The sequence below is a fragment of the Oncorhynchus nerka genome, linkage group LG15, assembly GCF_034236695.1.
Source record: "Oncorhynchus nerka isolate Pitt River linkage group LG15, Oner_Uvic_2.0, whole genome shotgun sequence".
Classification (NCBI taxonomy): Eukaryota; Metazoa; Chordata; class Actinopteri; order Salmoniformes; family Salmonidae; genus Oncorhynchus; species Oncorhynchus nerka.
Window position 1 is genome coordinate 45,192,451 of NC_088410.1, and position 17,056 is coordinate 45,209,506.

Consider the following 17,056-nt stretch of genomic DNA (forward strand, 5'->3'; position numbering starts at 1 on the left):
TGCATCCTTTGACTCTCTATGTCCCCTATCCTCCAGGCCGGCTCGATCCTCCCTCCCGCTCCGTGGCTCGACGACTCATTGCGAGCTCACAGAACAGGGCTCCGGGCAGCCGAGCGGATATGGAGGAAAACTCGCCTCCCTGCGGACCTGACATCCTTTCACTCCCTCCTCTCTACATTTTCCTCTTCTCTCTCTGCTGCTAAAGCCACTTTCTACCACTCTAAATTCCAAGCATCTGCCTCTAACCCTAGGAAGCTCTTTGCAACCTTCTCCTCCTCCTGAATCCTCCCCCTCCCCCTCCTCCCTCTCTGCAGATGACTTCGTCAACCATTTTGAAAAGAAGGTCGACGACATCCGATCCTCGTTTGCTAAGTCAAACGACACCGCTGGTTCTGCTCACACTGCCCTACCCTGTGCTCTGACCTCTTTCTCCCCTCTCTCTCCAGATGAAATCTCGCGTCTTGTGACGGCCGGCCGCCCCTACAACCTGCCCGCTTGACCCTATCCCCTCCTCTCTTCTCCAGACCATTTCCGGAGACCTCCTCCCTTACCTCACCTCGCTCATCAACTCATCCCTGACCGCTGGCTACGTCCCTTCCCTCTTCAAGAGAGCGAGAGTTGCACCCCTTCTGAAAAACCTACACTCGATCCCTCCGATGTCAACAACTACAGACCAGTATCCCTTCTTTCTTTTCTCTCCAAAACTCTTGAACGTGCCGTCCTTGGCCAGCTCTCCCGCTATCTCTCTCAGAATGACCTTCTTGATCCAAATCAGTCAGGTTTCAAGACTAGTCATTCAACTGAGACTGCTCTTCTCTGTATCACGGAGGCGCTCCGCACTGCTAAAGCTAACTCTCTCTCCTCTGCTCTCATCCTTCTAGACCTATCGGCTGCCTTCGATACTGTGAACCATCAGATCCTCCTCTCCACCCTCTCCGAGTTGGGCATCTCCGGCGCGGCCCATGCTTGGATTGCGTCCTACCTGACAGGTCGCTCCTACCAGGTGGCGTGGCGAGAATCCGTCTCCACACCACGTGCTCTCACCACTGGTGTCCCCCAGGGCTCTGTTCTAGGCCCTCTCCTATTCTCGCTATACACCAAGTCACTTGGCTCTGTCATAACCTCACATGGTCTCTCCTATCATTGCTATGCAGACGACACACAATTAATCTTCTCCTTTCCCCCTTCTGATGACCAGGTGGCGAATCGCATCTCTGCATGTCTGGCAGACATATCCGTGTGGATGACGGATCACCACCTCAAGCTGAACCTCGGCAAGACGGAGCTGCTCTTCCTCCCGGGGAAGGACTGCCCGTTCCATGATCTCGCCATCACGGTTGACAACTCCATTGTGTCCTCCTCCCAGAGCGCTAAGAACCTTGGCGTGATCCTGGACAACACCCTGTCGTTCTCAACTAACATCAAGGCGGTGGCCCGTTCCTGTAGGTTCATGCTCTACAACATCCGCAGAGTACGACCCTGCCTCACACAGGAAGCGGCGCAGGTCCTAATCCAGGCACTTGTCATCTCCCGTCTGGATTACTGCAACTCGCTGTTGGCTGGGCTCCCTGCCTGTGCCATTAAACCCCTACAACTCATCCAGAACGCCGCAGCCCGTCTGGTGTTCAACCTTCCCAAGTTCTCTCACGTCACCCCGCTCCTCCGCTCCCTCCACTGGCTTCCAGTTGAAGCTCGCATCCGCTACAAGACCATGGTGCTTGCCTACGGAGCTGTGAGGGGAACGGCACCTCAGTACCTCCAGGCTCTGATCAGGCCCTACACCCAAACAAGGGCACTGCGTTCATCCACCTCTGGCCTGCTCGCCTCCCTACCACTGAGGAAGTACAGTTCCCGCTCAGCCCAGTCAAAACTGTTCGCTGCTCTGGCCCCCCAATGGTGGAACAAACTCCCTCACGACGCCAGGACAGCGGAGTCAATCACCACCTTCCGGAGACACCTGAAACCCCACCTCTTTAAGGAATACCTAGGATAGGATAAAGTAATCCCTCTCACCCCACCTCCCCCTGAAAAGATTTAGATGCACTACTGTTCCACTGGAGGTCATAAGGTGAATGCACCAATTTGTAAGTCGCTCTGGATAAGAGCGTCTGCTAAATGACTTAAATGTAAATGTAATACAGTGGGAGAGAGGAGATATATACAGATACAGAGAGAGAGGAGATATATACAGATACAGAGAGAGAGAGGAGATATATACAGATACAGTGGGAGAGAGGAGAGATACAGATACAGAGAGAGGAGATATATACAGATACAGTGGGAGAAAGGAGACATACAGATACAGAGGGAGAGAGAGGAGATATATACAGATACAGTGGGAGAGAGGAGATATATACAGATACAGAGAGAGAGAGGAGATATATACAGATACAGAGAGAGAGAGGAGATATATACAGATACAGAGAGAGAGAGGAGATATATACAGATACAGAGAGAGAGAGGAGATATATACAGATACAGAGAGAGAGAGGAGATATATACAGATACAGTGGGAGAGAGGAGACATACAGATACAGAGAGAGGAGATATATACAGATAGTGGGAGAGAGGAGATGTATACAGATACAGAGAGAGGAGATATATACAGACACAGAGAGAGAGAGGAGATATATACAGATACAGTGGGAGAGAGGAGATGTATACAGATACAGAGAGAGGAGATATATACAGATACAGAGAGAGAGAGAGGAGATATATACAGATACAGAGAGAGGAGATATATACAGATACAGAGAGAGAGAGAGGAGATATATACAGATACAGTGAGGAGATATATACAGATACAGTGGGAGAGAGGATATATATAATTTGCAAATAAATTAATTTAAAATCCTACAATTTGATTTTCTGGATTTTTTTCCTTCTAATTTTGTCTGTCATAGTTGAAGTGTACCTATGATGAAAATTACAGGCCTTCTCATCTTTTTTTAAGTGGGAGAACTTGCACAATTGGTGGCTGACTAAATACTTTTTTGCCCCACTGTATATACAGACAGAGGGAGAAAGTGACAGCGGTAGAGATAAAAGGAGGAAAGAGAGCAAGGGGAAGGAAAGAGATACAATACAATCCCAGTCATACCGGGTAAACTGGTTGTGCCAGTTAGTGTGCATGTTTTGCCCTGTTATTTCCAGCAGTTAATAGAATGTAAAGGCTGGGGTCAAATTCAGGTTATGGGAATGTCTAAGGGCTGAAAGTAAAGCGTGTATAAAAGTGGTTTCTGGGTTTAAATAGATTCCGAGTGGTCCCCCCCCCCCCCCCATCTGAAAAGAACAGGTACGAGCTCCAGGTACACACGGGTACAGTAAGCCAAAAATAAATCTTACTCACAGAAACACATGCACTAAACCCTTCTCTCAGTCTTCTCCTTTTCAGTCTCAAATACACTCCTCATAGACCTTCTCTGAATGGGCCAGGAACTGTCCTGATCTGTGCTTCCACGCACGCACACCCGCACACACAGGCGTAAATTAGTTAGTCTATCTGTATGCTCATTAAATGTGTGTACTCTTCACATAGCTCAGGGATGCTAAATGAATTAGCACTTTATCAGCCTGCTTATTCTAAGTACAGACTGGTTGGAATAATATGGAGAACGAGAGGGAGGGAGGGAGACAGGTGAAAAACACCAGCACACCGCCATGCAATCTCCATAGACAAACATTGGCAGTAGAATGACCTTACTGAAGAGCTCAGTGACTTACAATGTGGAACCGTCATAGGATGCCACCTTTCCAACAAATTTCTGCCCTGCTAGAGTTGCCCCGGTCAACTGTAAGTGCTGTTATTGTGAAGTGGAAATGTCTAGGAGCAACAACGGCTCAGCCGTGAAGTGGTAGCCCACACAAGCTCATAGAACGGGACCGCCGAGTGCTGAAGCCCGTGGCACGTAAAAATCTACTGTCCTCGGTGGCAACCTCACTACAGAGTTCCAAACTGCCCCTGGAAACAACATCAGCACGATAACTGTTCGTCGGGAGCATCATGAAATGGGTTTCCATGGCCGAGCAGCCGCACACAAGCCTAAGATCACCATGTGCAATGCCAATCGTCAGCTGGGGTGGTGTAAAGCTCACCGCCATTGGACTCTGGAGCAGTGGAAATTCTTTCTCTGGAGTGATGAATCACGCTTCACCATCTGGCACAAATCTGGGTTTGGCTGATGCCAGGAGAACGCTACGTGCTCGAATGCGTGTTGTCAACTGTAAAGTTTGATGGAAGAGGAATAATGGTCTGGGGCTGTTTTTTATGGATCGGGCTCGGCCCCTTAGTTCCAGTGAAGGGAGATCTTAACACTACAGCATACAATGACATTCTCGACGATTCTGTGCTTCCAACTTTGTGGCAACAGTTTGGGAAAGGCCCTTTCCTGTTTCAGCATGACAATGCCCCTGTGCACAAAGCGAGGTCCATACAGAAATGGTTTGTTGAGATCTGTGTGGAAGAACTTGAATGAGTCGAGCAGGTGTCCACATACTTTAGCTTATGTTGTGTATATTAGAATCCAGTTATGACCCAATTGGGACCTAATACTGCTGTATTAAGGGTTGGCCAACCCTTCTCCTGGTGTGCAGGATTTTGCTCCATTCCTGCTCAGAATCAGAAATCAAGTTCCTGATGAGTAGAATCAAGTCATGAACAGGAGCAAATACACCGAACCCCATTTTGATTTTGACAATTCAAAAACCTTGTCGTCGTCACACACTCTCTCTCTCTGTCCCCATTTGAACACTATGACCATTATCTCAGAACCTAAATCCACTGGAACACACAGTGGTTGACAATCAAATGAGACCATTCAAAAACGCTCCTCTTCCCACTGCCTCATTACATCTGGCAATCATTTTGATCTGAGCTCACATTATTCTGATCCACACCGACTCACTTGCCCTTTGCGCCGCTAGGGTTACAGCCAGACGTCCCTCTTGCGAGCCACGGCGGGGATAAAAATCTCCTCAGCCCGTGTGGTTGACTCGTTGGCTATTGCCAGAGGCTGGCATTGGTAGGGAAGGTGGGGGGAGAGCTGAGAGAATGGAGCTTAACGGCTTTAACATGCACAAAAGATGTCAAGTCTGGTGATTACATAGACTGATAAGGGCCGGGTGGATCTGGAGCCTAACGTTGCTTATCTTTCCTCTTCTCCTCGCAGCGTAGGTTCCCCTTGGAGAGGAGAGCTTACAGGGGGGTTTGACGGTGTGTGTGTGTGTGTGGGTCAGGAACTCAAATCATGGGACTGCACCCAATAGGTTAATCAAGCAATTCCAAATCAAACCCTAGCCCCAGACCTGTAAAGGATTTCACAGGTAATAGGTCAACACAACCGAGCTCTCTCTCCTCCCCTCTCTAGTCTCTCCCATTCCCACTGACGAGCTGCCTTTCTATCCCGCTCAAGCACGGAGCCGTTGCTTGCTATAGTGGTAGTCCAAAGACACAGCTAACGGCCGACGACCATAGCCGCGGGAAGCAGGGGTGCTGAGGGTGCTGCAGTACCCCCTGAATTAAAAAAAAAACATTTTCAAAATACATACAGTACCAGTCAAAAGTTTGGACACGCCTACTTTTTTTTTTTTTTTTACTAAACTCAACAAAAAAAAGAAACATCCTCACTGTCAGCTGCGTTTATTTTCAGCTAACTTAACATGTGTAAATATTTGTATGAACATAAGATTCAACAAGACATACACTGAACAAGTTCCACAGTCAGGTGACTAACAGAAATGGAATAACGTGTCCCTGAACAAAGGGGGGGGGGGGGGGGGGGGAGGTTCAAAAGTAACAGTCAGTAGCTGGTGTGGCCACTAGCTGCATTAAGTACTGCAGTGCATCTCCTCCTCATGGACTGCACCAGATTTGCCAGTTCTTGCTGTGAGATGTTACCCCACTATTCCACCAAGGCACCTGCAAGTTCCCGGACATTTCTGGGGGGAATGGCCCTAGCCCTCACCCTCCAATCCAACATGTACCAGATGTGCTCAATGGGATTGAGATCCGGGCTCTTCGCTGGCCATGACAGAACACTGACATTCCTGTCTTGCAGGAAATCACGCAAAGAACGAGCAGTATGGCAGGTGGCATTGTCATGCTGGAGGGTCATGTCAGGATGAGCCTGCAGGAAGGGTACCACATGAGGGAGGAGGATGTCTCCCCTGTAACGCACAGCGTTGAGATGTCATTGCAGGCAAACAAGCTCAGTCTGATGATGCTGTGACACACCGCCCCAGACCATGACGGACCCTCCACCTTCAAATCGATCCCGCTCCAGAGTACAGGCCTCGGTGTAATGCTCATTCCTTCGACGATAAATGCGAACCCGACCATCACCCCTGGTGAGACAAAACCACAACTCGTCAGTGAAGAGCACTTTTTGCCAGTCCTGTCTGGTCCAGCGACGGTGGGTTTGTGCCCATAGGCGACGTTGTTGCCGGTGATGTCTGGTGAGGACCTGCCTTACAACAGGCCTACAAGTCCTCAGTCCAGCCTCTATCAGCCTATTGCGTACAGTCTGAGCACTGATGGAGGGATTGTGGGTTCCAGTTGTAACTCGGGCAGTTGTTGTTGCCATCCTGTACCTGGCTCGCAGGTGTGATATTCGGATGTACCGATCCTGTGCAGGTGTTGTTACATGTGGTCTGCTAGTGCGAGGACGATCAGCTGTCCATCGTGTCTCCCTGTATCGCTGTCTTAGGCGTCTCACAGTTCGGACATTGCAATTTATTGCCCTGGCCACATCTGCAGTCCTCATGCCTCCTTGCAGCATGCCTAAGGCACGGTCACACAGATGAGCAGGGACCCTAGGCATCTTTCTTTTGGTGTTTTTCAGAGTCAGTAGAAAGGCCTCTTTAATGTCCTAAGTTTTCATAACTGTGAACTTAATTGCCTACCCTCTGTAGGCTGTTAGTATCTTAACGACCGTTCCACAGGTGCATGTTCATTAATTGTTTATGGTTCATTGAACAAGCTTGGGAACCTGTGTTAAACCCTTTACAATGAAGATCTGTGAAGTTAATTGGATTTTTATGAATTATTTTTGAAAGACAGGGTCCTGAAAAAGGGACTTTTTTTTTGCTGAGTTTATTTTCTACATTGTTGAATAATAGTGAAGACATCAAAACTATGAATTAACACATATGGAATCATGTAGTTAAAAAAAGTTTCACAAATTAAATTATTCAAAGTAGCCACTATATGCCTTGATGACAGCTTTGCACACTCTTGGCATTCTCTCAACCAGCTTCATGAGGTAGTCACCTGGAATGCATTTCAATTAACAGGTGTGCCTTGTCAAAAGTTAATTTGTGGAATTTCTTTCCTTCTTAATGTGTGTGAGCCAATCAGTTGTGTTGTGACAAGAAACGACAGTCCACTATTACTTTAGAACAAGGTCAGTCAATCCGGAAAAAGTCAAGAACTTTGAAAATGCAGTTGCAAAAACCATCAAGCGCTATGATGAAACTGGCTCTCATGAGGACCTCCACAGGAAAGTAAGACCCATAATTACCTCTGCTGCAGAGGACAAGTTCATTCGAGTTACCAGCCTCAGAAATCGCTGCCCATTAAATGCCTCAGAGTTCATATAACAGACATCTCTACATCAACTGTTTAGAGGAGACTGCGTGAATCAGGCCTTCATGGTCGAATTGCTGCACTACTACTGAAGGACACTACTAAAGGACACTAGTAATAAGAAGATATTTGCTTGGGCCAAGAAACACAAGGAATGGACATTAGCCAGGTGGAAATCTTGTCTGATGAGGCCAAATTTGAGATTTCTGGTTTCAACCACCGTGTGGGAACTCCTTCAAGACAGTTGGAAAAGCATTCCAGGTGAAGCTGGTTGAGAGAATGCCAAGAGTGTACACAGCTGTCATCAAGGCAAAATGTGGCTATACTAAAGAATCTCAAATATAAAATATATTTTGATTTGTTTAACACTTTTTTGGTTACTACATGATTCCATACGTGTTATTTCATAGTTGTTATGTTTCACTATTATTGTACAATGTAGAAAATAGTGGCTGTAATGGGGATGGGAAGGTGTAGACTGGAGTGAGGACGTAGTCATAAGCGGTCCGTTCCCCAGCCTGCAGCAGCAGGGTGTCTGTGTTAACATGCAGAGCGTGAGCTGCTGATAGATGCCAGCTAGGGTGTGTGTCCGTGTGTGTTTTTCCCAGCCTTGACTTTAATGAATGTTGGGCCTTTCATCATCGTTCTTTTGGACAGTGTCGGAAGCACTGCAGAGTCTCATCTTTCCCAGTCATTTTCACACGCGCGCACGCACGAGAGGTGGGGGGGGTGAATAAAATATTACGTCTGGATCGCATACAGCACGGATCAATTCTGGTTTATCCTAGATATGGGAAATAAGCTCTACTACTGCCATCTAGTGGTGAAGATGGGAACATTTTTTATGAGTCTAAACATAGGAAGACTGCTTAAAAAGGTAGACGTGCAATGAGCAGACTGGCCAATTAAAAATAATTTGATTTGATTTGATCTTTTATTTTTAATTGGCCAGTCTGAGATATGGCTTTTTCATTGCAACTCTGCCTAGAAGGCCAGCATGCTGGAGTCGCCTCTTCACTGTTGACGTTGAGACTGGTATTTTGCCGGTACTATTTAATGAAGCTGCCAGTTGAGGACTTGTGAGGCGTCTGTTTCTCAAATTAGGCAAGCAAATGTACTTTTCCTCTTGTTCAGTTGTGCACCGGGGCCTCCCACTCCTCTTTCTATTCTGGTTAGAGACAGTTTGCGCTGTTCAGTGAAGGGAGTAGTACACAGCGTTGTACGAGATTTCAGTTTTTAGGCAATTTCTCTCATGGAATAGCCTTTGTTTCTCAGAACAAGAATAGGCTGACGAGTTTCAGAAGAAAGTTATTTGCGTCGAGCCATGTTGAGCCTGCAATCGAACCCACAAATGCTGATGCTCCAGATACTCAGCTAGTATAAAGAAGCCCAGTTTTATTGCTTCTTTAATGAGAACAGTAGTTTTCAGCTGTGCTAACATAATGCAAAAGGGTTTTCTAATGGTCAATTAGCCTTTTACAATGATTAACTTGGATTAGCTAACAACGTGCCATTGGAACACAGGAGTGACGGTTGCTGACAATGGGCCTCTGTACCCCTATGTAGATATTCCATTAAAAAAAAAAATCTGCCTTTTCCAGCTAGAATAGTCATTTACAACATTAACAATGTCTACACTGTATTTCTGATCAATCTTATGTTATTTTAAATGGGCAATAAAGTTGCTTTTCTTTCAAAAACAAGGACATTTCTAAGTGACCCCAACACTTTTGAACAGTAGTGAATACTTTCATATAGATTCTGGATGGTTGTGTACAGGAATGGTGTGACTTGCACCTCCAAACACACACACACACACGACAGACAGACAGAGAAAAACATACAGACACCTATAACACAGTTCTCAAAAACCTGTCAGCACCAGCTAGCTTTTCAAACACTTCATGATTCCAAATTCAATCAACATGTCTTTGATGCAGATGGATATTCCTGTATGTGTGAGCTCGGAATGTATTCCCCCATTCTGGGATGTGTGTGTGTGTGTGTGTGGTGTCTGCAAAAGAAGAAGAGTGTATTTGCAGAGAGGGGTGATAGGAACGAAAGCAGGTGCTAATGAAAGAAAAGAGCGGTGGAGGAAACAAGTCTTATGCTAATGTGCTTTGTCGTCTATTCTGAAAGTGCACTCCTGAGGTTAGTATAGTTCAAATGAGAACTAGGTCTCCTCTTCCCCTCAGTCTCTTCCTTTCTCACCCTCTCCCAAGTGCACTGCAGACGTTTAACTATACTATGAGAGGAGACCTGCATTTGAATATAGGAGGATGCTGCTAGTGTAGAATCACACACTAAGGCGATCAGATGAGACTGAAACTTTGAGATACAAAACACGATATACAACTTTATTGTCCATATGTTATAGCGAACAGCGGAAATATGTATTCTGCTCTGTTCTCAACCTCCCCGCAGAAAGCACACATCCCACATACAGGGTCAAGCTGTGCCCCTGGATGGAGAGCAACTTGCGGCAAGAGAGCAATGAGCAGAGGCATATAGTAAAAACAGATATGGAATATAGATCTCTTTCTCACACACTCGCCCTCACTAACACACACTCTCACCCTCACACACTCTTTCACCCTCACACACACACACACTCTCTCTCTCTCTCTCTCTCTCTCACCCTCACACACTCTTTCACCCTCGTACACACACTCTTTCACCCTCACCCTCGCACACACACACTCTTTCACCCAAACACACTCCCTCTCACCCACACACACACACTCCAACTTCACACACAAGTCAAACTAACAAGTCGTTAACACAGTGCAGTTGCGATAGGTGAGGGAAAAGGTCAGAAGGATCGGACGGAAACACTGTTCAGAAATACTCAACGGAGCAAGAGGCACGCTGTCAAAAATCACTCCCCATTTACTCCTATATGTGTGTGTGTGTTGGGTCTGTATCTGAGAGGAAGCAGGCATGTGAGAATACAGAGACAACGAGAGAGGAGAGAAAGAGAGGGACAGCAAAACAGGAGGAGGAATAGCAGTTATGTCAACACTACTATCTCCAGGGCATGATCTCTCTCACTACTGATCAAACTCTGAACACAGCCGTGGCTAAAACAACACCTGGTGTGTCAAACTAGGCGTGCACAGACAGACTCACACACACCGAAATATTGCAGTTGTGATCGGTCTGACAGCGGGTTCACACCTGTCAAAAAGCCCCATGGTCAAAAGAAACTAGAAGTGATTTTCTATTCTATCACGTCTGTGGTTGAAAAACAATGCAAAGGTTGGTGTTTATCCTCTCCAAACGCACACGGACCAACGCTACCAATTTGTCACTAAAACAAACGAAAAAAATGACGAAAAACAAAGGCAATCACGGAGACTCAGGTAACTCATTCCAATAGAACATCGTTAAGCTTGGTGGCCAAAGCAATGAAAACCCAACCAGATAAATACATTTCAATATTCATTAAAGCCATCTCCGTTAAACATTTTTTTTTAAAAGCAAGGAAACAAATCAACTGGGAGAGTGGGGAGTAAAAACAGACGACCAGAGTGAGTCGGTGCACTCGAGAACTGTAGTGTACGCTGCATTTAGCTGCTTCTTAAGACTTGACTGAGCAATCAAACCCACATGCGTTTGTGCACGTGCTTGTACGCAGGCATGCACAAATATCAATTTCCTTCACCTTCATACAATACAGTGTTTTATCAGAAATATGCTTAGTTGGGGTGGGAAATTAATGTCAACTAAGTAAGACTAGTTTACCAGACAAGCTAAATGACTTCAACGCTCACTTTGAGGCAAGCAACACTTAACCATGCATGAGAGCAGCTGTTCCGGACAACTGTGGGATCACGCTCTCCATAGCCGATGTGAGTAAGACCTTTAAGCAGGTTAGCATTCACAAGGCCGCAGGGCCAGACGGACCAGCTGGCAAGTGTCTTTTCAACATTTCCCTGAACCAGTCTGTAATACCTACTATGTTCAAGTTCCTCGGGTTCCACATCACTAACGATCTATGATGGTCCACACACACCAACACAGTCCTGAAGAGGGCATGACAATGCCCCTTTTCTCTCAGGAGGCTGAAAGGATTTGGCACGGGCCATCAGATCCTCAAAACGTTATACAGTTGCACCATCGAGAGCATCTTGACTGGCTGTATCACCGCTTGGTATGGCAACTGCTTGGTATGGCAACTGCTTGGCATCCGACCACAAGGCACTACAGAGGTTAGTGCGTATGGGCCGGTACATCACTAGGGCTGAGCTCCCTGCTATAGAAGACCAGAGGAAGGCCCTAAAAATTGTCAAAAGACTCCAGCCACCTGCCATAGACTGTTCTTTCTGCTACCACCAGAAAATGGTAACGAAGTCTGGAAACAACAGGACAGCTTCTACCCCCAAACCAATAAGACTTCTAAAGAATTAGTTAACAAAAAAAGCTACCCAGACTTTTTGCACAAACTTTTTTGCTATTGTTTTTTATATATCCTGTTGCACATCGACTCGGCATTGGAACTTTGTGTATATAGCAAAGTTATCGTTACTCCTTGTGTATTTATTATTACGTGTAATTCATTTTCTTTTTTCTCAATTTTCTTTCTCTACATTGTTGGGAAGGGCCGTAAGTAAGCACTTCACTGTAAGTCTAGACCTGTTGTTTACAAAGCATTTGACGAATAACATTTAATTTGAGTCTATTGTGGTCAAGGTACAGTAGTTCACATAGGCCACGCCGTTTCATTTTCTAACCAGCAGAGGGCACTGTACACTAACAGAAAATTCTTATATCAGAGGGCTAATTGCTCATTAAATACCAGCCTAATATTGGCTCTTTCGACCTCGCTTTGCTAATACTCAATACTCATTATGTATTTGTGCAATTTCCCTTGACATGAAAGGTGACATACTCCGGTATTAGACACCATTATAGCATTTCTAGTACAGCAAAGGGCACTAACTCCGATATTACTATGGTACTCACACATATTATTAGGACATACTGATGTCATTCATTTCTATGATAACTGAGTGCTAACTATGTGGAACTGAGTTAGGGAAGAGCTTTAGTTCAATACCAAATAGGCCCCCATCCTACACCAGGGGTGTCAAACTTATTTCATTGAATTTTTTTTCTCTCCATTTTCTTTCAATTAAGACCTAGACAACCAGGTGAGGGGAGTTCCTTACTAATTAGTGAACTTACTTCGTCAATCAAGTACAAGGGAGGAGCGAAAACCCGCAGAAACTCGGCCCCTCCATGGAATGAGTTTGACACGTGCACGACTGTAGAGGTCTTCACGGGTCCAAACAGTTGGACCTGTTCCGAAATGGACCTGGGGCTTTCCCACCCAGACCCGATATACATAGAGACCCATTCTCAACGGACCCGAGGACAACTAGACCCGTTCCATAGAGACCCGGACGGATCTAGACCCGGTCTGATTAGACATGATTGAGGGAAGCAGCAGAAAAGTTATTTTATAAGCTACTTTATTAACAGGAGCTGATAAAGCACGAGAGGGAGAGAGGTGCCGCTCTAGCAGGCTGGAGGGAACGAGAGGCGGCAACCAACCAAGCCGGCTCGCGCTCTCGTAGACTAATAGCTGCCATAGCTAGGTTATTTATCATCAAATATGATGCCGTAAGACCTGTCTCGACTGCCTCAAACCGGGAGAAGCTAGTTAATTAAGTTAGCTAACATTAGCTAGCTAGGCTAGCTGAGGCTGCAGTGCTTTCTAAACCTACAATTACAAATAACAACAACTCCACTCAGAATATTAAGTAGCAGCCTGGCTACTTGCTGGCTCTTGGTTGTTGTAGCCTGTCCTTCTCCTTTAACTTTTAATGATGTCATTTTAATTCCATCTTCCATTGATTAGACAGCTCCTAACTTCTGCCACACACGGAGCGAGGCTATATGACTGCTTTTATGAGTCATGATTGGCCAACAACAAGATACAAGCGCCACTTGTATCTTGCCACGTGAAAAGCAAGAGCAGCAGCATAAATTATACCATGTCTCTCTCTCTCTCTCTCTCTCTCCTGCAGCAGTCGCGTACAGGCCATTCCGGACAAATCAGTTAAAATTACACGTACACGAGACACGTGACATTATTTGGAATTCTGAATGCGGACTCGCTCAGGTCCCGGATCGAGTCTCGGGTATTCGGGTACAGGTGGATCCGTGAAGACCTCTACCATACACTAAATCAAATCAATGGATCCCATGCATTCCCATACACTATATGCACTTGTGGAGATCTAAGAGGAATTGATTTGTATAATATTATGAAATGTCCACCTAGCCTATCAAAAGGGCAAGGTGGAGCGATTACCATTTTGCTTATACCAATCAAATCCTCTTAGACCTCGACATGTGCATAGAAGTCCATTTGGGATTGGGCCCTAGAGGGCAGCAGAGAGGAGCCCACTGACTCACCAGTTGTTTGGCCTTCATCAGCTCCTCGTGGGTCTTGCCCTTCTCTCGGAGCACGGCGGGGTTCAGGCCGTCGTGAGCCTCTCCTTTCCTCCCCGCTGTGGCTGCTGCTGCTTCTCTTTCCCTCTGGGCCAGTCGAAACAGTTGCTCCTGCACTTGGGCCTGCTCCCTCTCAAACCTACACACGGGACATACGATGAACATGAGACACACTCAACATGTAATGTAGGGGTGGCCAACCCTCTGCGTGGGGAGATACTGTGTATGCAGGCTTTTGCTCCAGCCCAGCTCCAATACACCTGGCAACTAAATCGGCTGCTCATCGGGACCTTGATTAGCTGAATCAGGCAGGATAGAGTAGGGCTGGAGCAAAAACCTGCATACCTAATCAGCCACCCGTGGTTGGCCGCCCTTGCTATAGGAAAACACATGGACTGCAGTTTCATCTAGGCCTTGGCAACAGGCCCATGCCGTCACAAAGGTGGCTCATGAGAAGTCAAACTACACTGAGACGCTAGTTAGCATAGCATTAAGCATGACACAGACATGAGCCGTTAGCATTCCAACCACATAGTGAGCCATGCTGTTGACATGGCCTACTGCCACCATGCTAGCGGTAAATAAGAGCAACATGAGGTGTCGATTGCTCCCTTAGTCTACAAATTCATTCTCAGAATTACATGTCTGGCTAGTGTTTAGTTCCATACATTATATCGCATGAAAAAATTTATTACGATCAACCTAACGATATCACAGAGTAAATTTGATTAGTAAATCCCCGGGGGTGCCACAAGACTGGTCCTCCAGGAATGGATTGAGTGACACTGCACTAAGGTGTCAAATCCTAACTTCAGATAAGACTACACACGCAACAGTTGTAGTGATGTCAGTCAAGACATGATTTATGCAAAGGTTTGAGCAACATACACTGTTGCAATCAGGTGTGCTACTAGACTGGAAGAAAATCCTGCACGCCAAGGAATGGAGTTGGTCCTCAGGTGTAAAGTGTATACTAGTGGCAGTTGAACTCACTTCCTCCGCAGCTCCTCCTGTGCCTCGGCAGCAGTGGGGCCAGGTCTTGGACCTGCAATTACATCCAGCCATTTAAGAATGGTCTTTATAACAGTCCATCATATCCATTTCCCAATTCCACGGTAATCACTTCCATAAGACGGTCGGCTAACATCACAACACAACTATTACTGTAGTCAATGATAAAACAAATCTCCAAAAATGTTAAACATTTATGTCCCTGGGACCAAAAGGCCTACTTTATCTCCAAAGTCACAGTTGAGTTGAGCACTTAGGTCGTCGCGCTCTTCCATACCTGGTGCAGGTTTGTGGCTGCCAGGCTGGGGTGGCGGTGGATTGACGCCGTCCGTTCCCTGCGAATCTCGCATCCGCTGCATCAGCTCCCCTGAGAGCTGTGAATTGCGTAATAAATAGGTTACATTGTGCAAAACTGGTCAGACGGACATTCAAAGCAATGGGTGCTTGCACAAAGACCTAAGTGTCAAGTAATATACACTAATAGGCTAATTATTATTTCAAAGTTTAACACTTTCCAGTGTATGTATTGGATTGTAATTACTCCTGAATAGTATATAGGCCAATAACTATAGTAACAGCATTGTTAGACTGCACTTAGAGAAGTAGACTAACCCTTACCCTAATGTATAGCAATGAGTAGCCAAAACCTTATGAATTACGACTGTATTACAGAGATATTACTCAGTAATAAGAGCACCATAAGTGTGACCCAATTCTTTGAAACACGTTTATTTGGGCACACGTATTATATAAATGTAAGATACTGTCAATCCCACTTTGACACTAACTTGCTGCCCTAGACCAAATCAAATTTGTTTTTCATAACTTTATGTAGGGCAACTTCAAACAATTCGCCAATGACTCCCTTTATAAATTAATGATAACATTGACATATTGCGAGTCTCCCATCCGCCTACCGTCCATCTGCAGGTGATATGGGAATAAATCTATTTGATCAAAGCTACCCCTGCATTATTATAAGCCATAACCTAAAATATGTGCGTTATAAATTGTGTTGGTCAAAAATGTGGTCTAATGATATTATTGTAGCAGCCTAGAACGAGTCCAGTACGGTTAAATATTCTCTGTGGCCGACAAAAGAACCGCTACAGTGTACCGTCAAGTCCAGACAACGACGCATAGCGGACTGGGGGGGAACCGTGACCGAATTCACTTGAGGACACGGGAATACATGACATTACATTAGAATGCGGGTCTGTTACTTGCATTTGCATTAAAATACACAACTATTTCCGTTCTATACTGCCGGATATATTTACTAGAGATACGGTAATGCAACCAAAAGTCACGGACACACTAAATATAGCATATTAGATCTATGTTGCATTTCATTTCTCTGTCGCCATGTCAAATTATGTTTTACTTGGCAATGAAAGTCGCCGTTTTCTAATCAGTCGCTTAACGTTACTTGCCTTAACTCCGTGAATGACTGTGACCTTCTCTTCTTCATCCAGGCCGAATGACACTTTTCTCCTCGTACTTTCACTGCCTCCCATGGTCAATGGTCGGCTTGTATTAACCTGTATTTAAAAAAAAAAACGCTGCCCTACACTAGGATATTTTACAAGTCTACGACAATGTGAAAGCAACCGTAGCCGCCACAGCGCGTCGCGGACAAAATACTCACAAGAAAAGGTCACTTTCCAGGACGGCCAGTAATCTCAACGCGTATAGGTGGATAACATAAATCGGACTCCAATTACATTTTATCTTCTATCATAGGCGACCATAAGGGGGCTGGGAATTGTAGTTCTGTAGTCATCCCCTGTCAACCCAAAAATCAAGTTATCCAAACGTCGTGTTATCCAAACGTCTATGTTTGTACAATAAATATTATGGTTAGGCAAAACATGTAATGCCATACATTCCACGTCTTGGCCAATTCAAATCACATGAAACACTGCGTGCCATGCATCCCCCAAAAATTGGGACTAGACGAAACGTTTCAATTTGCAGTACCACAAGAAACCACCAAGAGGAGAC

The 17,056-nt window shown here is 45.6% G+C and overlaps 1 protein-coding gene across 1 annotated transcript in view; it reads right to left on the reverse strand.

Moving 5' to 3' along the window:
* The window catches only part of LOC115142780 (MICOS complex subunit mic25a-like), a 67,203-nt gene extending 50,471 nt beyond the window's left edge, over positions 1–16,732 (reverse strand). Inside the window, exons 1-4 of the mRNA XM_029682506.1 lie at positions 16,486–16,732; positions 15,330–15,426; positions 15,035–15,086; positions 14,006–14,180 (exon numbers count right to left, since the gene is read on the reverse strand). Coding sequence (XP_029538366.1) covers positions 14,006–14,180; positions 15,035–15,086; positions 15,330–15,426; positions 16,486–16,569 — 408 coding nt within the window. The 5' untranslated portion in view covers positions 16,570–16,732. The remainder of the gene's footprint in view (positions 1–14,005; positions 14,181–15,034; positions 15,087–15,329; positions 15,427–16,485) is intronic.
* Positions 16,733–17,056: the final 324 nt, after the last annotated feature.